The sequence below is a fragment of the Monodon monoceros genome, unplaced genomic scaffold (genome assembly GCF_005190385.1).
Source record: "Monodon monoceros isolate NGI ecotype Baffin Bay Population unplaced genomic scaffold, NGI_Narwhal_1 Super_Scaffold_20, whole genome shotgun sequence".
Lineage (NCBI taxonomy): Eukaryota > Metazoa > Chordata > Mammalia > Artiodactyla > Monodontidae > Monodon > Monodon monoceros.
In genome coordinates this window covers 65,921,630-65,947,260 of record NW_021703777.1, presented here as the reverse complement: position 1 = coordinate 65,947,260, position 25,631 = coordinate 65,921,630, and the positions used below count along the sequence as shown (strand labels likewise).

The window sequence follows — 25,631 nt, the reverse complement described above, 5'->3', positions numbered from 1 at the left end:
AGACAGCAAACATAAACATGAGATGCAGCACATGCATGTTAGATGAAAATAAGCACAAAACAAGACAGCTCTTCACCAAGGTCTCTATTTAGAAGAAATTTGAAATGTCCAAGACAGTGGCTAGAATCACTGAAGAAAAAAAAATTCTATAATTTGGGCATCATGGGATACATCTACAACACTCAAACTGAGAGAAAATAGATAAATTTTTAACTATCTAATTTTTCCTCTAAAAGTACTGCATTTGATTTCAAATAAGTTTCAATTTTTAAAAGAAAATAAGCATACACTGTAGAAAAAAAATCTAAATTATTTTTACATGGCATCTACTCTTACTCCTCTCTCTCTCTCTCAATTATTCTTTAGAAACTTTAAAATCATTTTTCACAGAATGACCTTATTTGACATAAAGATAGGGGAATGGGAAACTACCAAATTATGTTTGGGACAAAAACAGCAGATTTAACACTTTCGGTGAAAATAAACTGATGTTCTCTCATGCTATTTATGGACCTACAGACTAATGCCCATTTTTCATGGTCACCAACTTCAGAAACTAGTATGGTAATTTTTAAAAAATTGTGCGGTATCTTAAAGTGCCTTGAAAATGCATCATATTTATTCTTATGACTCTAGGGAATAATGCCTTTTTACTATCCCAGAATTATAACCCAAAATATTTTTTAAAATACTCAGTAAAGCAACATTCCTTATAGTACATTAAAAGGTAACATGGTAGACCAGAAAGAGCAAATTTTATTGAACTGGATGGATTAGATGCAAATCCTATCTCTATCACTTTTTTGGCTCCTAAACTTGGGTTGCTTATTTATCTTCTTTCGGCCTCAGTTATACTAAGAATTAAATGAGATACTGTACTTAGAGAATCTAGCCTATAATAAATACTAATAAAAATCTATTTTAAGGAGTAGTAGGTCTAATAAACGGAAAAGTGTTACAGATTTTTTTGAACTCAAGAGATTACTTGAATCTCAAAACAAAATCAATTTAGGTAAGACCTTGATCTTGGACCAATTTTTCCTGTATACAAAACAAATAAATTATACCTGTCACAAGAGATAATTAGCATAGTTTTTCCCTGAATGCTCGACTCCTTACCTCAACTATGTAGCATAGCCACAGTATCTAAAACTTAACAAGCAGGAACCAAGTCATAAAATTTCTGCTGAATAGAGCCTTAATGTAAGTTAAAGGTTAATGGTCAAGACAACTATATTCCAAATATTCATGCTAAGTGGCTCTTATCTCCTTTAGCCTGGCAGATTGACACAGCCATTAATGAAAATGGACAATATGCCAGAAATATTTAACAGGAGGTAAGGGTTCAAAGAAAAGAGCATTTTAAATGAAAGCCTTAAGCCAAAAAAAAAAAAAAAAAAGTTAAAGTACTGCGAAAGAACTGCAAATATGTTAGGTGCAAACGTATATATATAAAAACATTCCAACAAGCAACAGAAAAGTATGAATTGTCATGAAACAAAGCAAACTTCCAGAAACACTTAAATGCGTGTCTTAAAATATGTTATTAAAAGTTTGAAGAATCATACTACCCAGAAAATGATCAATTCCCTTTCAGTACCTAAATCTGTATGAATTATCAAAATAAGGACAGAAACAATATAATGTACTTAAATAAAACTTATTCTCTGGTTGCATGACGTAAAGAATTTAACCAGCTTGATTGGTCCTGGGAATTTTCATAAACAGAGCAAAGAGAATATATCAATTCTCACCCAAATATGAATAACATCAGTGTATGTATATCTAGGAGGAAAATAGCCAAAAATATTTTTCAAAGACATATTTTAGTATACCTTACTAAGAAATCAAAGTATTTTTCAAAATGATATGTAAAATCATTAAAAAAAAAAAAGATATATAGGATAACGTTGTCCAGTGAATCAATCCTGAAGTGAGGAAAAAAGGCCAGTCCTATTTCTCACAATATCACGATGAGCTGTAGGGTCAGAGACAACTCATTTAATCTCTCTGTGCCTTGGTTTCATTGTCTTCCAAGTTTAAGTTTTTCAGTCTTAACCCTAACTTAGAGGAATAACAGAAAATGAAATGCCATGTCTGCATGTTTCTATAACATGTAAGCAAATATTCAAATATATTCATTTATGTATCAAAATGGTATTCAAATCAAGCATTCACATGACATGCAGATGAGAAATATTCCCATGTTCTGTGTCAGATATTAACTGTGGTCCTATCCACAGGAGAAAAGAAGATCCTGTTAGGTTCTGCCAGCAGAGCATCCTGGGCAGATAATGATCCTTCTATCTCACAGTTTTGTTTTCAATCCTAAGAGACTGGACACAGATGTGCCAAACAGTGTTAATAACAATTAATTACCCCTTGATTCAAGTCAGAATCATTGCAGGAGCTTTCCTGTCTATGTGGATCCAGTAGCATACTTTCAGATTTGGCTGGGCATACTCAACACTAAATGTGCTTTTACTGATATTTTATTATCGAGGCTTTTTTCATATTATTCAGACTTGAGCCAACATCATTCAATTTTCTCAAGAGAAAATGCAAAGTAAGCACCCGCAGAGTTTCATAAGATTAACTAATACTCTGAAATTCCAAAGGAATTTATTTATTAACAAATATTGCTAGATCCAAGATAATATAAACAATCATTACAAATGTATAATTTTGCATTCATTAAGACCAACTAAATTTTTAATCAACCGTTTATTCATGTCTATAACATGATTCCCTATAGAAGGAATGAAGTACGTATAAGAAAAGGAATATGTTAAAGTATCACTATTCAAATGAACTATAGTACTAAAAGTTTTATTATATACTGTTCAATGTATATGCATAAGTGAATACACTACAGTCAGTATTTACAGGTCAGAAATGAGATTAAGTCTTACCTTTAAATGTGACAAACAGTTCTGTAGGAAAATATGCCAGTTATTTAAAAAAAACTGTTTTTGACTGACACATAAAAGGCAGGTAATTAATGGATATAGAGCCTATAGGAGACAGAAGAAAGAGAATAACATTTTTATGAAAAAGCACTGGACTTGTAAATTATAGTTCATTCATTCTCATAAACAAAAAAAATTCTATTAGCAGTTTTCCCATTTGTAATTTAAAAAACACGATCTCAGGGAGTAATCTAACAAAGAATGATAAAGGGCAGATTTTCTATAAGAACAATTTCCTGATCTATCACATCTCCCAAAGTGAGAAATATGCTATTATTTCTCCCTAGACCCATTCCTCCTCTAACCAGTAAAGTGGCCCTGGGATCAGAGGACAGACCGGCATTAGTGTTGCAGTTTTCTATTCATCAGGTGTGTGACTTCAGGGAGGATATGTTAAAGTGCTTGAAGCCTCACTTTCCTAACATGTAAAGTGGAGAATGCTAATCACACACATGCTATAGGGTTGTGAGGCTTAAAGTAAGACAAAGAATGTAAAGCACTTGGCTCAATGCCTGGCACAACCAGTGTTTATTATTATTATACCTCTATCTTAAACAGTCAAGTATTTGTCCAATTCTCCAAACTTTCTCCAAGCTGCATACAAATTTACAGAAAAATCCCTCAAAGTTACTGAAGTGGATGGTGAAATGGAAAAAAAATGCTTTAAATCTCTGAATAGAAAAGATGTAATTAGACAGACAATAGCTCCTAAATAATCAAATGCTTCAGGATATAATTTATTATAATGTAAAATAACGGAATTTATGGTTTAATATGAGACTACACTTAACTTTTCCTTTATTCTAATACATAATTTATAGCATCTGTCAAGACAGGTAAATACCTAGAATGAAGTCTGAATAACCTATCAAATACAGAGCTAGTAAAATTAAGAATAGAAAGTTTTGAAAAGAGCAGGAGAAAATAGGTAAAATTTGCCCTTGTGTTACACTTTGGATATTTTACAATTTCAATTTTTACAATTCTCTTAAAACTCTACTAAAAAAAAAACCCAACTAAGTTCATAAATCAATTACTAAAACTCCTAATTGAACATATGAAGGTTTGAAATGTTTCTCAATACCAATGAATGCTTCTTTCTGGAACTCAGTTCAAAAGTAGTCTGATAAAGCATCTCCACAAAATTTTTCAAGCAGGGAACATTCACTTCATTTTTAACAGCCTAGGTAAAAAGATAATACAAACACAAAGAAAATGGTTACAAGTGTTAGATCAAACTATACAAGGATTACAATAAGTTTCTGTAAGGTTTGAAATTAGTCAATAATTCACTGAGTATCTGATGAAGTCCCATAATATACCAAATGTTGAGTAAGTAAGATAAACCAGGTCCCGGCCCTGGGTGAACAAGCAGATGAATATGTGGTATAACAGAAGCTCTAAGAGGAAATTCTCTGTCCTCTTGGAGCACTCAGAAGAGACCCCAATGGAAAAACTCCAGAAGGAAGTAACATCTAAGCTGAATTCGGCATTACTTTACCTAAAACACCGCAATAGCCTCCCATTTAACCTCTCTGGTCTTATCTCCCACTACTCTGGCCCCCTGTGCTAGGATCCAGCCACACTAGCTTCTTTGTTGCTCCTAGAACACATCAAACATGCTCTTGCTTCAGGATGTCTGCACTGGTTCCTTCTGCCTAAGAAGCTCTTCCCCCCAATATGGCATGTCTTACTCCCTTATTCCTTTGGTTTTTGCTCAATCGTCACCATCTCTTTCAAGGTGGTGATCTTTCCTAATTACTCTATTTAAAATTTCAACTCCCCTGCCCACTTCAAGAATTTTTAGGCCCCTACCCTGCTCTACATTTCTGCACAGTACTTACCACCACATCTGGCATATACTCTTGATACATAATTTTACATACTTGTTTGAGTTTTCTGCACTAGACGTAAGCTCTGTAAGAGCAGGGAGTCTTTCCTACCTTGATCATTGTTGTATTCCCTGTGGACGGAAGAGGCCCTGACACACAGAAAGCACTCAATACATATAATGAATAAATAAGTAGAATCTAACCAGGAAAGGAGGCTGGAGGTTATTTGAGAGGCAAGAATGTTCCAGACAGAAGGAGTTCTATGTGCAGAGGCTGGTGTTATGGATTGAATTGTCCCAAAATTCATATACTGAAGTCCTAACCCCGCATACCTCATAATGTGACCTTATATGAAAATCACTGCAGATAAAATTAGTTAAGTTAGAATGAGGTCATATTGAAGTTGGGGCGGGGGCTACTCCAACATGACTGGTGTCCTTAAAAAAGGGGGCGGGGGATGAATAGGGAGACTGGGATTGACATATACACACTATTGATACTAGGTATAAAATAGATAACTAATGAGAACCTACTGTATAGCTCAGGGAACTCTACTCAATGCTCCGTGGTGACCTAAATGGGAAGGAAATCCAAAAAAGAGGGGATATATGTATATGTATAGCTGTATTGCTGTACAGTAGAAACTAATGCAACATTGTAAAGCAACTACACTCTGATAAAAATTAATTTTAAAAAGGAGTGGGGGGAGAATTTGGACAAAGACATGCACACAAGGATAACACCATGTGAAGATGATGGCAGAGATCAGGGTGATACATCTATAAGACAAAGAAGGTCAAAGATTTTCAGTAAACTACAGAAGTTAGGCAAGAGGCATGGAACAGATCTTCCTCACAGCACTCAGAGAAAAATCAACCTGGCAACACCTTGGTCTTAGACATCTAGCCTCCATAAATGTGAGACAATAAATTTTTGTTGTTTAAGCCACCTAGTTTGTGGTACTTTGTAAGGGCAACCCTAGTAAACAAATAAAACACAAAAGCAAACATGGCATAAAAGAAGAATTGGCAACACAGTAATAATGGACCACAGTCGAGGGTCTTTCTTCCCACAATCTGCTCCTTTTGATGAGTTACCTTAGAAACTACAACATAATCTCAGATATCTGGCAAAAAGAGATTTTTCAGACAAGGGGGAAGCACAAATGACAATTTGGGATGGATACGCAGCGTTTCAAACCATTTCTAGGAAAAGAAATTGAAGTCCATGCACTAATGATGTACTTCATTAAGTACATAGCTACTTCATAGCTAAGCTGACGTGGTTTTATAAATGATCATGTTTTCTTTTTGGCAAAATGAACCTATTTTCACAGTTAAAACTGAGGTGAGAGTGGGGGTGGGGTATTTGACTCAAGCTACTTACAAACTTATCGTTCTTGACTTCTGTTTGTACTCATTTAAGAAATCTTCAAGTATTTAAATATAAGTAAATATTCAAAACTGGTAAAAAAAAATCATGCCAATCTCTACAACTGCTATGTCATTAATATTTTAAATTCTTAATTTTTCTTACAATTCCCTGTCCATCTTTTCTGAACATGTTCTAAAGATAGGACCTGAATACCATAAACCATTCCATGTGAACACATAGATCACAAGTCAATTAATTCAATATTTAAAAATAAAAGTCAAAACAGGTACATTTGATTCTCAGTATGAAAATAAATTTCTTCATTTTAAAATATTTTAAATAGAATAAAACCTGAATAAAGTGAATCTTAACTAACTTCCATTTCTAGCCAAGGTGGTGTAAAGGGGGCTAGACTTATTTTACCATCTGAAACAACCAAAAAGGAACAAAATATATGAAATGATACGCAAAACATTATACATCAGTCAACAAAAGAAGGTGACCCCTGAGGAATGGAAAATAGATGAGGTGAGCCCTTTGATGGCCCCAGCTTACTGCTGTGTGAGAATTTTCAGGGAAGAAATTAAAGTGTACCATTGTGTATGGTTTTTACACTACAAATGAACAGTATAATATCACTTGAGGTAGACAACAATAAGTTAAAGATGTATACCATAAACAATTAAATGACAAAGCAATGAGATATAGCTAATAAGCCAACAAAGGAGATAAAAGAATCACAAAAATATTCAATTAATCCAAAAAAATAGTAGAAAAAGGAAACAAAGAACAGATGGGAAAATTAAAAACATAATCAGAAGATGACAGATTTAAAATAACTGTATCACTAATCATATCAAATGTTATGTGGTGCCCAATTAAAAGGCAGAGATTGTCAGACTGGATAAAAAAGCAAGAACCAACCATATCCTGCCTACAAAAATATATATATATATATATATATATATATATGTATATATTTTAATATAAAAACACAAGTAGATTAAAAGGAAAAAATGGAAAAAGATATACTATCCTTATACAATCAAAAGGAAGCAGGAGTGGCTATATTAATATCAGATAAAGTAGATTTCAGAGCAAAGAATATTATCAGAGATAAGGAAGGTTATTTCACAATGATAATGGTGTTAATTAAAGAGGATATACAATCCTAAACATACATGTGTTTCATGACAGAGCTTAAACATACAGCAAGCAAAAATTGACAGAACTGCAAAGAGAAACAGTTGGTCAGATTTCAATACTCCTCTCTCAGTAGTTGACAGAACAAGTAGAGAGGAAATCAGCAGAGTTGAAGAACACTATTAACCAATCTGCCCTAATGGATATTCATAGAACACTCTATCCAACAGCAGTATACAGTCTTTTCAAGTGCACATGGAACATTCATCAAAATAAATGATATTCTGGCCCAAGAAACAAATTTCAATGCATCTAATGGGATGCAAGCATACCAAATATGTTCTGCAACCACAAATTAAAAGTGAGTCACCTGAAGATCTCTGGAAAATCCCCAAATGTTTAGACATTAAATAAAATGCTTCTAAATAACCCGTGGATTTCAAAAAAGACAGCAGAAAGTATTTTGAGCTTTATGAAAATGAAAACACAAGATATCAGAATTTGTGGGCTGCCACTGTAGAACTACTTAGAGGGAAATATATGCATTAAGTGCTTATATTAGAAAAGAGAAAAGGTCTTGATGACCTCAGCTTTCCACCTTAAGAAACTAGCAGGGAAAAAAAGAGCAAATTTAGAGTAAGTAGAAGAAAAATAATAAAAATCCAACTAGAAATGAGTTAAATAGAGAACATCAATAAAGTCAAAAGCTGGTTCTTTGAGAAGATCAATACAATCAATAAACTTCTAGCCAGACAGATTAGGAAAAAAGGAGAAAAGTCACAAACTACCAATATTTGGAATGGAAGAGGTCACTACAGATCCTATAGCTATTTAAAGAAACTAAGGGAATATTATGTCCAACTTTACAATAAATTGGATAATTCACACAAAATGGGCAAACTCCTTAGAAAGACATGAAAGCGTACTCAAGAAGAAACAGTCTGAGCAGCCCTATGTATTTTGAAGAAAATTATCTGGTAGTTAAAAAGCTTGCCACGAGAAAAATCCCAGGCCAGGTGGCTTTATTGGTGAATTCTACCCAACTCCAAAGGAAGTTGTAGAGTCAATTCTGCACAAACTTCTTCAACATTAACTTGTTACTAAAAACAAAGACACTGCAAGAAAACCACAGACCAACAGCCCCCATGAACATAGATAAGCGCAAAAATTCTCAAAAGAAAAAAACCTAGCAAATAAAATCTAACAATATATTAAAAAAATCTTATCATGATCAAGAGGAGTTTAACCCCAGGAATATATGGTTGATCCAACATTTGAAAAATCAATCAATGTAGTTCACCATATTAATGAACAAAACAGAATATATGATTACTTCAGTAGACAGAGGAAAAAAAAAGCATTTAACAAAATCCAACATTCATTCCTGAAAAAAAACTCTTAACAAACTAGGAATGGAAGTAAATTTCCTCAATATGATAAAAGGCATCTATGAAAAATCTACAGGTAACATCATACTTATTGGTAAAAGATTGATGACTTTAGCCCTAAGATGTGAATGGAGTCTGTTCTCATCACTTCTATTTATCCTTGTACTGAGAGTCCTAGCCAGTGCAATAAGGCAAAAATAAAATATGCACACTGGGGCTTCCCTGGTGGCACAGTGGTTAAGAATCCACCTGCCAATTCAGGGGACATGGGTTCGAGCCCTGGTCCGAGAAGATCCCACATGCCGTGGAGCAACTAAGCCCGTGCGCCACAACTACGGAGCCTGCGCCGTAGAGCCTGCAAGCCACAACTACGGAGCCCACGCGCCACAACTACTGAAGCCTATGCGCCTAGAGCCCATGCTCTGCGACAAGAGAAGCCACCGCAATGAGAAGCCCGCGCACTGCAATGAAGAGTAGCCCCTGTTCACTGCAACTAGAGAAAGCCAGTGTGCAACAACGAAGACCTAATGCAGCCAAAAAAAAAAAAAATATGTACATTGAAAAGTATTTTGAGCACCTGGAAAATGAAATTTTAAAACAGTGACATTTAGAGTAGCATAAAAATATGAAATGCCTAGGGCTAAATTTAACAAAATATACTCAAGACCTGTACACTGAAAACTACCAAACACTGTTGACAGAAAATAAAGACCTAAGTAAAAGGAGAGAAACTATGTTCATGAATTGCAAGAATCAATATTAAGATGTCTGTCCTCCCAATTTATTGACTAATTTAATCCAATCCCAATCAAATCCCACTAGATTTTTTTTAATGGACCAGGTGATTCTAAAATTTATATGTAAATGCAGTAGACCTAGAAGAGCCAAAATTTTTTTGAAAAAACATAAAGTTGGAAGATGTACATATACTACCTGCCTTCTAACTTACTACAGTAATTAACATAGTATACCATTGTTGTAAGAATATACACACAGATCATTGGAACAGAATAGAGTCAGAAAAAGACCCACACAAATAGAGTCAATTGAATTTTCTGACAAAGGAACTAATGTACTTAGAAAGAGTTGTAAACAAACAAGTGAAACGGTACAGGAACAACTGGATGCTATTTGCAAAAACAAAAAGAATTAAACAAAACAAAATTTCAATCCATACCTCATACCATATACAAAATTAACTCAAAATAGATCACTGACCTAAAAGTAAATCCCGAAACTGAAACATAGAAAACTTTTGTTACCCTGGGTTAGGCAAAGACTTCATAGGTACGATACCAAAAGCACAACTTATAAAAGAATAAATCAGATATGCGAGCCACAACTACTGAAGGCCACATGCCTAGAGCCCGTGCTCCGCAACAAGAGAAGCCACTGCAATGAGAAGCCCGCGCACCACAACAAAGAGTAGCCCCCACTCGCCGCAACTAGAGAAAAGTCCGCACGCAGCAACGAAGACCCAATGCAGCCAAAAATAAATAAATTTATATAAAAATAAAACCTTGAAACAACCCAAATGCCCAAAAACAGATAAACACATAACCGAACTGTGGTATATCCATACAATGAAATACTAGTCAACAATGTATAAACTGCTGATATATTCTGTAACATAGTTGGAACTCAAAATAATTGTGCAGAGTGAAAGAAGCCAGAAAAAAAGAGTCTGTACTGTAAGATTCCATTAATATAAAATTCTAGGGCTTCCCTGGTGGCGCAGTGATTGAGAGTCCGCCTGCCGATGCAGGGGACACGGGTTCGTGCCCCGGTCCGGGAGGATCCCATGTGCCGCGGAGCGGCTGGGCCCGTGAGCCATGGCCCCTGAGCCTGCGCGTCCAGAGCCTGTGCTCCGCAACAGGAGAGGCCACAGCAGTGAGAGGCTCGCGTACCGCAAAAAAAAAAAAAAAAAAAAAATTCTAGAAAACCCAAAACTAAGTAGAGGAATAGAAAAATCAATGGTTACCCGAGAACAATGTGGAGTGAGTGGGGGGGCGGGGATTAAAAAGGAACATGAGGAAACTTCTGAAGTATGATAGGTACGTACATTATCTTGACTGTGGTGAAGGTTTTACAGGCATATACATGTCTAATTGTACACTTTAAATATGTGTAATTTAAGTCAATTTTACCTCCATAAGTGTTTTTAAATGAAATTATACGTATATATATAAAGAATGTCATTTATACAGCAGTACGTAGTATACTGAAAGTGAGTGGCATAACACATACCACAAAAAACCCAGGAAACAAAAAAATCTAGCATGTCCAAGTATTCTAAAATCCCCGAATCCTATTTATACCATGCTATGTTACTAGTAACTACAGAATTATTTTTGAATAACACAATGAATTTAGACCTAGAAAAGCTTCTATAAATCTGCTTCCCTAGAAGTTACTGGAACCATATTTATAGCAGCCATATTTTCTAACTAATTTAGAATACATATTTTGACAGGTATGATGGATGTCATGGCAACTATAGAAATTAACTTTTAAAACTGAGACAATCCTGTAAACTCTAGGATACATGTCACAGTACTTTTAAATTCTTCAGAGGCACTAAAATGGCTGCCATTTTGTAAGGAGCAAATGCCATTAAATGCAGTGTGTTACACTGAGCTACTTGAGATAATCATTACTTCTAGGTTGCAAATACTCTGCCTTCCTAACAGTCTCTAAATCTTAAGGGCCTGGGCTTGTTCTTTTGATTAAAAGACTGATTGATGCTCTTCTGCTATGTGTCTAATAACGATTTACCCCATACTCCCACTACATTCAAAGTTTCCGCTTTATCGTCTATGAGGTTACCAGAAAGTAAGAATATCACGTGTGGTAACTTCTTCAACAAAAAAAGTACTTTTAAAATGCAATATAAAATTAAAAATATACTTACAGCAGCTACAGGGATAAGAATCTCCACAAATAAACCAGCAAGTGCATGTTTTATATCTTTATCCTTTACTTCTAAGAAATACTGAGCACATTCCTTGAGAGGGAAAAAGGCATATTAGATTTAAAAAGGAGGAAGATTATAGAAATGTTAATATCACAATAATTTTGTAAATACTCTGCAATTTTACCAGAAAGCTAAGTTCAAATCATGTTCAAATTTAAAAAGAAAATTAATTCACACTTCTGGCAATTTAACGCTTGGAGTAAGGAATTAGTAATGTCATTAATTATATTTATTTTGTTTCTTTTAAATAGTCATGAAAAGCAAAAACAACCACTGTTAGGCTAATTCTAATTACTGCAGATCACCTGCATGAACTGAAATGATGCTTCAAAATCTTCTACAGGATACATTTTCACTCGGAAAAATTTCATTCCCATTATTAAGCTGATGACGCTTTGTACCACATGTGGACTTTGTTCCTTTTGTCGCAGTTCTTTTAACTCTGTCACAAACTTCTTCCTCACAGCCTGAAACCTTTAATGTACACGGATACACAATTTGATATGAATTGAAAACACTCATTTCCCACACGATATTTAAGGTTGAAATCAAGAAGTATTTTACCTAAACACCATCTCCTTTCTCTGCCCTCATCAAAATTACCCAGAAAAACATAGATAACAAAAATATTTCTTATTCTAAATTTACTGTTCATTTATTTTTTCAAATAAAAAATGCCTTAAGGAGAAATTCTTATTAGAATTTCTTATTCCTATAATACCATCAATACAGCATCATTACCATTTAATAGTTCGTAATCATCATAAAAATAAGATCTAATAACCCGCCCATAAAACATCCACATGTAAATCAGAGAGTGTCTCTAAATTCTAAGACTCATTTTGATAAAGTCTGCAATTTGGGTTACATGGAGAGCAGACTGGAGACTACATATTTGTTCAAAGAGATAAACCAATCACTTGTAGACTACTAAGTATCTCTTAAAATTATTATCTCCTTACACTGTAGAAAAACTGAAGATGATGAGTGGGAGAGCACTGGTCTCACAATGGGAATCAGCTGAAGAATCAAAATGCTTTTGAAATGCTGAGCAACATCCTGGATTCAAATGACTACAACAGTTAAGGCTACTAAGTTTTTCTTTGCTTACAATGGAAGAAGATATCTGATAGTTTGTTAATCAATAATACTTCACTTTCCCCCTCTATGAAACAAAGGTTTTATTGCTGATGTTACTTGGGGAAACCAGTTCTCGAAAGTTATAATGACAAATGAAGCATACTTCCCAATGGGCACTGAGTACAAATTAATATTAATTAAACATGGATATTAATTACATGTTAATGAAATATGGATCCATGATAGGAAGTATAACTTCTCCACTTCCATTTCAGTCTTGTAAAATACAACACCATTTTCCATGAAAGTGTTCTTCTGCATTTTATAAAGAAAATATAAAGTGGATAAAAATCTTCCCATTGCAATATTATTAGAATCCAAGGATTTTTCCTATTAAATTTTTCATAATAATTATTAGTCACTATAATCAAAGGAAATGTATTGACAAGATTCTAAAACACCCCCAGCCCTTTCTTTCTCCCCACCCCTTTCCCACCTCACCACCTTTCCTCTCAAATGTCGGTGCCATCAGCCCAGCCTAATGTGGATCCATCCACGTTTTTTCCCATGCGCGTTGTATGTTTGGGTGGAAAACACCTCAATATTGCTCTGAGTGGCATTTCTCTTACAACTAGACCAGTGAGGCTGAGCGTCATTTCATCAATTTACCATTGGCCATTTAGATTTACTATCCTTACCATCCTAGATTTAACTTAGCTATGATGTAGGGTTCTTCTGGACCCAACTTGCTCATGTGTTATTTAGCACTTCTAACCTATATCCTGACAGAAAATCATTTTCAATAAAAATGATAATATGAACTACTGTGCCATGAAAAGAAATACATTATTGCTCATGTTTTTGCAGCTACATTCCTGAAACAGGGATTCCTTGTTGATTAAATATAAACACAATATTAAAATACTATTGTCTACGTCTAAGTCATTTCAAGTACTCCAACTATGTTCTAAGTTCTATAGCATTGGGCATACAAGGGTCCCTGGTAAACTACAAAGGATAAAACATAAATAATACTAAATTAAAGGATAGTAACTACCAAATAATAAAATACATTACTTCATATTAAAATCTAAACTACTAAACATTAACAATAATTGTTGCTTTCTTAGAACTGAAAAAGGTTGCTATAGGATGATTTCAGGGCCCTTTATTCTTTAAATAGCACCCAAGAAAATCTAAACTGATACTTTTTTCCTTACAAATTTCCCAGTAGCATCAAAGGAAATTCAAAATCTTCCATAGTCTTTAGAGCAAGCACGCGATACTAAAGACAAACATCTTTTCTACCGTTTACGATAATGATGGTTCAATACAACTCAATGCGTGTAACTCCCAATGAATAACACCCTCTTTATGGAGTACTCTAGTATCTTTATCTTTCCTTTTTGGTATGTCTTCCACCTATTCAAAACTCTGTTCAGTATTAAAATAAATAAGATGGTTAGAAGGAAGACACTGCATTGCTATCTCAGAAATAAAAGCATTCAAGTAGAAACTATTAAAAGTAATTATTAGCTTCGACAAGAGTTCTATAAGAAAGATTTATAAAAACACTTCTCATAGAACTGTGAAAAATAGGGAATAAGGTAATGACCTGACTATTCTTGGCAATTTCTTACTTCCTCAATTCAGGTTTTATGGAAAACCCCAAATAATGAAGACAAGTTGTGGAACTGAGGTATGGGCGTCACTTAAAATTCCTCTAAAGCAGGGGTCCCCAACCCCCAGGCCATGGACCAATAGCTGTCCACGGCCTGTTGGGAACCGGGCCACGCAGCAGGAGGTGAGCGGAGGGCAAGCGAGCGAAGCTTCACCTGCCGCTCCCCATCGCTCGCATAACTGCCTGAACCATCCCCCCCATCACTTGCATTACCGCCTGAACCATCATCTGCCACCATCCCCCACCTCCCTCACCGTGGAAAAATTCTCTTCCACGAAACAAGTCCCTGGTGCCAAAAAGGTTGGGGACCCCTGCTCTAAGGAACAGAGCAGCAAAATAATAAAAGGTGAAACAGACTTCACAATAACTCTATGGAAAAAAAAAAAAAGATCTAAAACTGTCAGTGTCTATTCTATTAGTTAGCAATGAGAATTCTAAAACGCAAAACAAATCAAAATCAGTGATTTATAAAACTTACTTTGATTGGGCAAGAACGCCTATGACTTCTGCATATAAATCTGCAATAATATGCACATTCCCAGTGTTGGTTCCTGAATATCTAAAATAGCAAAAGAACAAACGTATTATTTCATGAAATTTTTCTACAAACTCTCTTTCTTAATAACTCTGAAAATTCCTTATCAGGGTGTTGTATAAATTTTCTCTGAAGATTCATTTACAGGATGATAAAAACCACATGAATTTTCTTCTCTCTCTAGATTTCAATTTGCCAGGAAATTTAGCCTGATTCTTATAAATTCAATCAATGGTTTTAAGAATCATTTTTACAAAATCTTTCCCATAAGCATCTCCTGTGGACTAAAAAATACAGGAAGATAATTGCTTTGAACTTCAGAAAACAAATGATTTATGAGAGTTCAAATTAACAGTCTAAATCTGGACCGCAGATAAAAGCAACAGTCCCGTAAGTATTTTACTTACCCTTCCTTATGTTTAAAGTGCTTAAAAGCTAAGTTTAGAACTTCATGAACTAAGGGATCAGGCACAGGATGAACAGGAATCTAGAAAAAAAAAATCAAGTGTGTGCTAAACAGGTTACAGGTCTTTTATGAGTATTCTCATCATTTCAAATAACCAAATCAATAATCAATTTTAGTTTTCAAGATATGGCTATTAATCTGTCAATCTTCCCCTTTTCTATGAATGCTATTATTTTTCTCTAAGAACTTAGTTGAACATCTACTTTAACAAGCTCTAAAATCATGAACATTAAGCTTTATAATTGCTAATCTTTAAACTATAGACTATGCAGATGAAAAAATAGTCATTGTTGTTACTACAATTGTCACTGTCCGCAAGTTAAAAAAACACTCATGGGTGACTCTCTGCAACACCTATAGGAAAGTAAACTTTGACTGAGCCAGGCTTCATATACTCTGATTTTCTATCATAATAATATCCAAAAGGGACTCCAACTTTCCCAACAATTTAAAATTATTTATGGTTTTATTAGAAATTTGTTATTTAAATGTTTGTTTTGTTTAGTTCTTTAAAAATTACATGCCAATTCCTAATATGGACAACACATCAAAACATTTAAACCAGAAAGTAAAATCCCTGCCCCTTCCCCCATATATAATCACTACTGGTATATATCTACTTCCAGGATTTTTCCTACACACACTCATCCACACAGCTTATTTTTTACTTAATGGACTGATGCGCCTTTCCCCATCAGTACTTAGCTCCTCCTTAAATTATTTAGCAGCCATGTAATACTCAGTATATATATATTATAATTTATTTAATGAGCTCCCTATTAATGAACATTTCATTCCAGATTTTCAGTATTCAATATATATAATGTTATACAACAAACATCTTGTGCATTTAACATTATTTACTTGTATAGTTCCATGGGAAAGCGTCCAAAAGGAAGAACTGATGGGTCAAAGATTATCCAAGACGTCATTGATATAGATTCTAGTTCTTTACATGTGTGGGTCTGTTTGTGAGCTCTCTATTCTATCAAGTTATACACGTCTATACTAAAATCATGCTGTCTTAATTATTAGGGCTTACTAATAAGTTCTCATGTCTGGCACCACAAGTCCTCCCTTATTTTTCTTCAGAGATAGCTTGGCTGTTGTTCTTCCCTATTTAATTTACAGCCATCTTTTCAAGTTCCAAAAAAACTGTTATAGGTGAACTATAATCAAATCATTATATAACATATGAAAACATTTTCTTCATTAGACCAAAAGGTCTTTCTACACTTTTTATCATTCTAATGAAGAAAAGCCCAGCTTCTCTTTTCACTAGTTATGTAACCTGGAGGAAGTTTCTACCTCTTTACCGGTAAAAAATGTAGGTAATAGATTAGAACCCCATAATTACCAGCCCTGAGAGAATGCAAAACTGGGTACGTTACAATTGGAGATTCTTGGTCTCTCACCTTTTCCACCCTTCTCTAAAAGGGACTGGGACAAAATTCTTACTTCCTAGGAATGTAGGGCAGATGACGGAACCAGAATACAGGATGGAGATATTGAGGACAAGGCCTGGTAGGGAACCCAGAGCCCATTAGGAAGTGGGGAGGCAGATGTATTTTCCTAGCTTCATCTTCCCTGGATTGGGCCAAGCCCCAAGATAAGAAAAGGGCTACTGAAGTCACTGCTGTTGTCCCGTAAGTCCCAGTAAGCCCTATGATTATCCCATTGATGGTTAAAACAAAGTAGATATCTACCACTAGGAGATACCAAACTTTAGTCGGGAATATGCTGTATCTGGATCCAGCAGCCTGACTTCCAGAACTTACTCCAGAATTCACAGCGCTAATCACGCAGGCTGGCCCCAGACGCTTCAGTGACCTTGCAATAATACGACACTGCATTTTATGTGACTTAATTTTTGGGCCCCATTTACTGTGCTGTGTTGTGGTTTTACCATACTGACTTTTATACAGGGATGTTTGGTGTGCTCTAGGCCAGAGATATGAAACACAAGTTAACTTACACCTACACTTTCTCCTAAGTAGTCTTTATTTGCTCCAGTTATGCCAGAAGTCTAACAATGACAGCTAGGAACACTACTTAGCTATGTTGTGTGTTCTTTATTACTACCTTAATAATATTAGTTATTAGTAATGCCACCACCAACACTTTTCACGTGTCTATGTGCTGCATATTACTTAGGCATTTTATATACATTATTTATAACACTTATAGCAGCCTTACACAGTAGTATCTGTCCCCTGTTTTACAGATGAGGGGACTGAAGTTTAGAAGTCAGTGCATACTTCTCTAGAAAATACTGTGTGCCCAGTTTCTGATATATGAAAATGCATTTAATAAATGGAACAAATGAGGAAAGAAAACTTTCAGTTTTATCATATTATAGCTAGAAAAGAGACAGAGAAACAGAAGTGAGAGAATAAATATTATCTCATCTTTAATTTCTGGAAGAAAAAAAGCACAACCTCTAAAAATTTTATTTTAAGAATGAACACTATCAGGATGCTCAGACGTTCTTGAAATTCCTACTTCTCCCCTTATTTACAATAATAAAAAAAAATTCCCAAGCTGAACCTCCAAAAAAGGGGGGCTGGGGTGGGAAAGAATCCCAGTTCAGTTTATAAAGAAAACGTTTTACTTTCATGGAGTAGTATTCCCATCTACAGCATCAAGAATTTTTTAGATCTTGCCATTTGCATGATTTTGGAAGCAGATCTAATTCTATCTGAACATTGAAGAAGGATATATCTAGTAGACTCTAAAGAACACCCAAGTTTTATTCCAAAGCTATTCCCACTACCACTTCCCCAAATCTAATGCTTTTAGCACATCATGAAAGTAGAAAACCACAAAACCAGGTTAAGACATGGACAATGGGGAGTCAGCAAGGTGCGCTCATTATGTAAATGAGCGGCCCTCAGTGCAAAGGACAGTGAATAAACTCATGACTCAGCAAAATCACAAATAACCCCATAACCTTCAGGGCTGCTCACCAACATCTATAATGCTAATGTCATGTGATGAATTGGAAAATTGGGATTGACATGTATACACTGATGTGTATAAAATGGATGACTAATAAGAACCTGCTGTATAAAAAAATAAATAAAAATTAAAATAAAATAAAATAAAATAAAATGCTAATGTCAAACCTGAAAATACTAAGGGTCTACTCCTCCTTCTGTTACTTCACAATAAGCACCCATAAAACTAAGCCAAGAGGGCTTCCCTGGTGGCACAGTGGTTGAGAGTCCGCCTGCCGATGCCGGGGACACGGGTTCGTGCCCCGGTCCGGGAGCATCCCACATGCCGCGGAGCGGCTGGGCCCGTGAGCCATGGCCGCTGAGCCTGCGCGTCCGGAGCCTGTGCTCTGCAACGGGAGGGGCCGCAGCAGTGAGAGGCCCGCGTACCGAAAATAAAACTAAGCCAAGAGCCTGAAGTGGCTCATAAGCCTGGTTTCCCAATCTTGTTTGTTTCAACGAATAAATGTATGGCTAAAATTCAATACAAAAAGAAAACTGCTTAAAGATACTAAATGCTATAGTGCTTTTACCATGGATTCTAAAGCCTCTGGCACTAATATGCTAATATTTGTAGTTGGCCATGACCCCCAAATTATTCTTCTTTCGTGAAAAAATAAAATTAGTCCTTTATCATCTTGAATTAATTTTGTTCCCATGGTGAATCACACTCATGTCATCACATTTATATAAACTCAATCCTTTGTCTAATTTGTTATGATTTAAAATTTAATTTTACAAGATCATGGCCATTTCACCTAATTTTGTAACACTGATTTTTACCAATAAGAATAATTTTATTTACAAAGAGAACTAGGGGCTTCCCTGGTGGCACAGTGGTTAAGACTCTGCCTGCCAATGCAGGGGACACGGGTTCAAGCCCTCCTCCAGGAAGATCCCACATGCCGCGGAGCAACTAAGCCCATGAGCCACAACTACTGAGCCTACACTCTACAGCCCGCAAGCCACAACTACTGAGCCCACGTGCCACAAGTACTGGAGCCTGCACACCTAGAGCCCATGCTCCGCAACAAGAGAAGCCACCGCAATGAGAAGCCTGCGCACCGCAATGAAGAGCAGCCCCCGCTCACCACAACTAGAGAAAGCCCATGCACAGCAACAAAGACCCAACACAGCCAAAAATAAAATAAATCTATTAAAAAAATAAAATAAAATAAAAAAATAAAGAGAGAACTAGCTTTATAATCTTCAGCAAGTCACTGCAACTAAGAACATTGATGTATAAGATGAAAACAACAGATAGCATTTATTGGACACTTCCCATGTCCTGGGCATTATCGTATTTAATTCTCACCACTCTTTTACAGAGAAGGAAAGAATTAGTGGGTGATAACTTGCCCAAGTTACACGGCAAGTAAATGACACAGCTGGAATAAAAACACTTGCCGTGGTTATCTCCCAGTTTATTGTAATGACCAGCTGGTACAAGGGATACAGAGTTCTTCGTGCATTTTGAAGAGATCTAAATATGTGATGATGACACATAATAACGTCGGATAAAGACATGACAAATTATTCAAGAAGCAATTTATAATATATGAGGTCAAGAACTAACCCACGAGTAATATATACTCCTCCTTAAGACTGATCCAACCATGTATCGATATTTCAATACTCCTGGGGCTGTCCATCTCATCAAAATAAAACTAAATCACATTTTAATACATGTATATTATGTGGGACAAAAGTAAAAGTCCTATTAAATTCAACATACGCTACATTGATTACTCTCTGGAGCTATTAAACTCTACACGATTACTCTCTGGAGCTATTAAACCCTACACTATTTTTTTTTTTTTTTTTTTTTGCGGTACGCAGGCCTCTCACTGTTGTGGCCTCTCCCGCTGCGGAGCACAGGCTCCGGACGCGCAGGCCCAGCGGCCATGGCTCACGGGCCCAGCCGCTCTGCGGCATGTGGGTTTCTCCCGGACCGGGGCACGAACCCGTGTCCCCTGCATCAGCAGGCGGACTCTCAACCACTGCGCCACCAGGGAAGACCCCCTACACCATTTTGATTCTGGAGAAAATTGGGTTCGTTTATCATGATATTTCAGAACGTTCTATTGATCTTTACTTCATTTTCTATAGTTTAATTAGTTTTGAAGAAGCTAAAAAGACTTGCCTTTTATTAGGAAAGAGAAAACCTACATGGGATTTTTTTTTAAGTTATTGTTGAATTTGTTACAATATTGCTTCTGTTTTATGTTTTGGCTTTTTGGCCCCAAGGCATGTGGGATCTTAGCTCCCCTACCAGGGATCAAACCCACACCCCCTGCATTGGAAGAAGTTTTAACCACTGGAGTGCCAGGGAAGTCCCTGGACTATTATTTTTTTTAAGGAAGAGGAGGAAAAGAAGGATGAAGACAAGGACAATGGGGCGGGGGAAAGGACAAGAGAGGAAGAAGGGGAAGAGGAAAAAGAAAAACCTCCAAGGGGTTGTCTGTGCACTGAAGTTCTGAAGTCAATGCAATTAAGAGCAACTTTTAGGGCTTCCCTGGTGGTACAGTGGTTAAAAATCCGCCTGCCAATGCAGGGGACACACGGGTTCAAGCCCTGGTCCGGGAAGATCCCACATGCCGCGGAGCAACTAGGCCCGTGAGCCACAACTACTGAGCCTGCGCGTCTGGAGCCTGTGCTCTGCAACAAGAGAGGCCGCAATAGTGAGAGGCCTGTGCACCGCGATGAAGAGTGGCCCCCGCTTGCCACAACTAGAGAAAGCCCTCGCACAGAAACGAAGACCCAACACAGCCAAAAATAAATAAATAAATAAATAAATAAATAAAAAAAGAGCAACTTTTAGATGAGAAGAGAGACACTGCTAAGTAGAAGAAAATCATGGGAAACAAAGGAGAAAAGGCACAATACAGCCTGACTGTCAGTGCACAGAGTTTGCAATTTCTTTTGCAGGAAGAAGAAATATCTCTATGATTTAACTAAGTAAAGAAGTGCAAATGCTGATTACCAAACCACTCGCAAGACCTACATTTAGCACACAAGAAATGCCAGGGATCAACCACAATGAGGCCTCGTCCAAGTCCGTTCATGGTACAGTGTTTCTGGTCCTCAGCTCCTCCTATATCCTTACTGACCTCAGCCTTAGCATCTTAGGATCCCAGCTAAACTAAGAGATCACAGAAGGCAAATCTGGCTTTCAGAAAGCACAACTCTCAGAGGAAAGTTCTTTTTCACCTCTACTAAAAAAAACCTTTATGGAAGGTACAAATTAAATTGTTTTTATCTTTGATTAACGCATTTATCTATGTCACGTATTCAAAATTATTTTTAAACAAAACAAAGCCAAAAAAGTTATTTTTATTTTCAGATTTCGGATATTCAGATTTCAGTGTCTTTTCACATATATTGCAGAAACAAAGGCAAAGTATAAATGATTACATAATTCAAATATTTTTATATTAGCTATGTTAAAAAAGACTATCAAATCAATTAACTTTTATATCTTAACATTTGCTGTTTCCTGCTGTATTATATATTCTACTCCATTTTATACAACAGAAACAAAACTCCCTGTCTGAACACGTCATGTGCTGTGCAAAATATGATTTTTTTTCTTTTAGGTAGCCTGACTTTTTTTCAAAACACTACAGTGTGCATGACTGGAAATATATGGAACATTTTGGAATGACGTATATAACTTTTTAAAGACTACAAACTACAAAAACACTTTCATATCAGTACAGGTATTTCCTTTTTAATATGCATTTATTTATTTATTTTGGCTGTACCAGGTCTTAGCTGCGGTAGGTGGGATCTTTTAGTTGCGGCATGCAGGCTCTTAGTTGTGGCAATGGGAACTCCTAGTTGCAGCATGCATACGAGATCTAGTTCCCCAACCAGGGATTGAACCCGGGCCCCCTGCACTGGGAGCGTGGAGTCCCACCCACTGGACCACCAGGGAAGTCCCTCAAATCAGTACAGGTATTTATACATATACTTGTACTGACTGTGAATAGTACAAATATATAACATGATATCTGACACTATTTACCTATTTATATCTTTACTATCTATGCCATTCAGATGTTGAGCTCAGGAGCGCAGTACCTAGAACAAGGCCACCCAACAGCAGGCATTCTAATATTCACTGAATGAATAAACATAAACAATTCATTATCCTGAGGTCTTCTCGCTTGTCTGAAAACCATTTGCACTTGACAACTCAGTCTTACTCAAGTCAAATCACCCCCGTTCCTCAACTATCACTGCACAATTATTACATGTTGAAATGCAGGCTTGAGGGCTACACAGAGAATTTCTGTGAAAGTGGAGGCAAAAAGGGATTGGAGTAGGTGAATGACAGGTGGACTACAGTTGCTGCTAAAAGCCCAGATTTTACATACTTTTTATTCAGCTCTATTTTGCTAACATGATTTCATGTCTTGGATGGTAAACGAAGATAGAAAAATGGGGAGTGATAGGTACAGGACACGGAACCTCAGGCAATTGACAGAAGTATAATTAAATTATAGGAATTTTGTTTCCGTGAGCCAGAAGTTTAGATACAACATCCTAAATAAGGTAACTGAAACATGAAGGCAAAATTAGCAAAAAATAACAAATACAGACTTTGCAGAAACAAAAGAGCTTACCTGCTTTAGAACTTCAACTAAAACTAAACAAAAAATGAAATCTACTGCTAAGTCTCTTCTTTCAAGAAGATAATCTCTTTCACGTTGCTGTTCATCCCTGAAACAAGAATCCCAAATTAGGATCGCATTAAAACTATAAGTTCTCAAATAGCTCTTGGTTAGTACTTCATGTTATTTACTGAGTTCCTAGTACATATGGTGTCCCACAGCAATCGTTACAAGTTTTTATAATAACCCAATGTATGTATTACATGTTCTTATGTTCTTTCTCTTTTTGTACATTAGGAACTTATATGCACATCTCACTATTACATCTGTCAGAAATTAAATCTAATCTAAAAGAATTAGTAAGAGGAAGAAAAACACGGAAAAACAGTGCCAGGTCATTTTTTCACAAATGTAAGTTGAAAAATCACAAGTGGCATCTACTGAAGTACAATTCTAAACCATGGGCCATCACCTGAACACAAACAGATGTTTTACTTAAAGCCATGATCTCCCTGGGAAATTTGAAGAAGGAGAAGACAAGTTCGAGGATTTAACACCAAGAAGAGTCTCGTGGTATAAGAATTTAGGGTTTTGGCAGTCTTCCTGTATCGCAACAACTGTTTCCCTTCACAAACCACGTGAACAGGACTTCCTTTGAATATTTTCTTAACTCCTTCCATGACTGTTAAGGCTCCTCACTGAACTACAGAAATTCAGTTTTGCATGACTAGTCCCAGTGATGACTCCTGTAGGGCAGCACCTACTTTAACGGATATCTTTCCTCAATTTACAGTTTAAGTATGGACTATCTTTTCCCCTTGTTACCACCTCATAACAAAAGTAACCAAACAATAACAATCGTCAGTTGATAACACTATTACCCGCTTCATTGGAAGTGTTTTGAGCCCAGGTCGAACAGTAGAAAGTGAGCCACTTACCCCTTAGATTTTGTGCTAGACCGAGGCCTATACTCATAAGACTCATCTTCAGCTCCATTCTGGCGTCTGTACCAGTCAAACAAGGTGCGAAGTAAGGAAGGGAGACAGTGCTCTGCTACTGAGCTCATAGAGCTTATCAACTGAAAATACAAGACGTTACCAGAAGTAAAATACAACATCAAAGTGCCATGCTCCTCAGGCTACTAGCAATCACTTAGAAACGAGTAACATTTCTAGAATAAAAATACACTAAACGCAGTAACTCCAAAGCAATACATGTGTTTTAAAATAAAAGGGAAAAAAATACATAAAATGCCACTTACATTTAAATATTAAAAAAAATAAAATAAAATAAGGGCTAGGCGTTTAGCCAAGTAATAAAGTGAGCTAAGTTTCACCGGCTATTAACATTTATCCAAATCCATTCAGTTTAGCTCAGAGACTTTCCACCTTTTTCCTGCCTCCATATGCTACTCACATGTGTAAAAACTTGACCATCAGTAACATCCCTAATTACACACGTGACACCTCTGGGTGAACTGTATAACACAGAACATGAAACAACCACATCTACTTCCTCCCCCCACACCCACCCCCCACCCCACCCCCCCAGGGCCAGTTCCTCTCTGCTCATGTGAGTGAAATGTTCTAAAATGTTGCCACTAGAAGGGATGAAGAGATGCAGAAACAGAGAAGACTACACCATGTTAGAACTGGGGAAAAAGCTCCACTTTATTCTGTGCTGCTATGACACCGAACAGAGAATTATAATTACACAATTAATTTGTGATACAAATAAACATATTAGAAATGTGTTATATACATGCTTTTAAAGCTTAGAATATATAAATGAACAGCAGAAAGATAAATGAAGTGGGATGGGCACCTGCAACTCAATTTGAGGCATCCCTTAAACTATCTGAATTGTAGGTGAGTTATCAGATTCATTTCATGAATGAACCCAACTTGCCTGTAGTGGTGGTAAGAGGTACACCAGCTACCATTAGTCAACCCTAAGGTCACTCTTCATCTTGAGGATCCAGAGGAAAAACATTCTCTCTTCAAAAGAGACTCTGTATCTGATTCAACCCATTGCTTGTAAAATTAGTATTTTAAAATTAGCATACAGTAAAACATGCTTCACTTTGTTTTGCTTAACTAAAAAACTACGGGTTGCAGCAATACTCAAGGTCTCGTTCAGTTCCACGACTGTAGGAAGTATCAGTTAATGAAGATAAATTGATAGCTCTAGGGATTAAACATTTATTTTTCCTAATATTTTATATTTCTCATATAAAAAAGAATGAAACAGTTTGATTATGTATGATATTTTTTCTCTTTTTCATGATCTCTGCCTTCCTTTAATCATGCTTTTATTTATAAATTACCATAACGTGACAGGTGAATACTTTCTAATATAGGGAATTAAAGTAAAAACAAGATTCTGATTTTATTTAACCACTTTTGAAAATTTATATTTCATTAACAATGAACAATACCACTCAAAGGAAATCCCTTTTAATACCTAAAGCAGGAACAACAAAACACCATCTGCTACTGTAAATACATAGTAAAGCAGTTTACCCCACTCATAGCTTTTTATTGTGGAAAAAAATCAAAGCATGGAGCATGATAATATATA

General features: G+C 36.1%; 1 protein-coding gene across 7 annotated transcripts in view; it reads right to left on the bottom strand.

Annotated features, from left to right (window-relative positions):
• Positions 1 to 25,631, bottom strand: part of FRYL (FRY like transcription coactivator) — a 244,767-nt gene that overhangs the window by 100,156 nt on the left and 118,980 nt on the right. For all 7 annotated transcript variants that reach the window (XM_029235869.1, XM_029235868.1, XM_029235870.1 and 4 more), the window contains exons 6-13: positions 23,990 to 24,129; positions 23,064 to 23,160; positions 15,384 to 15,463; positions 14,920 to 15,000; positions 11,986 to 12,154; positions 11,618 to 11,710; positions 4,054 to 4,152; positions 2,913 to 3,014 (exon numbers count right to left, since the gene is read on the bottom strand). In XM_029235869.1, coding sequence (XP_029091702.1) covers positions 2,913 to 3,014; positions 4,054 to 4,152; positions 11,618 to 11,710; positions 11,986 to 12,154; positions 14,920 to 15,000; positions 15,384 to 15,463; positions 23,064 to 23,160; positions 23,990 to 24,129 — 861 coding nt within the window. The remainder of the gene's footprint in view (positions 1 to 2,912; positions 3,015 to 4,053; positions 4,153 to 11,617; positions 11,711 to 11,985; positions 12,155 to 14,919; positions 15,001 to 15,383; positions 15,464 to 23,063; positions 23,161 to 23,989; positions 24,130 to 25,631) is intronic.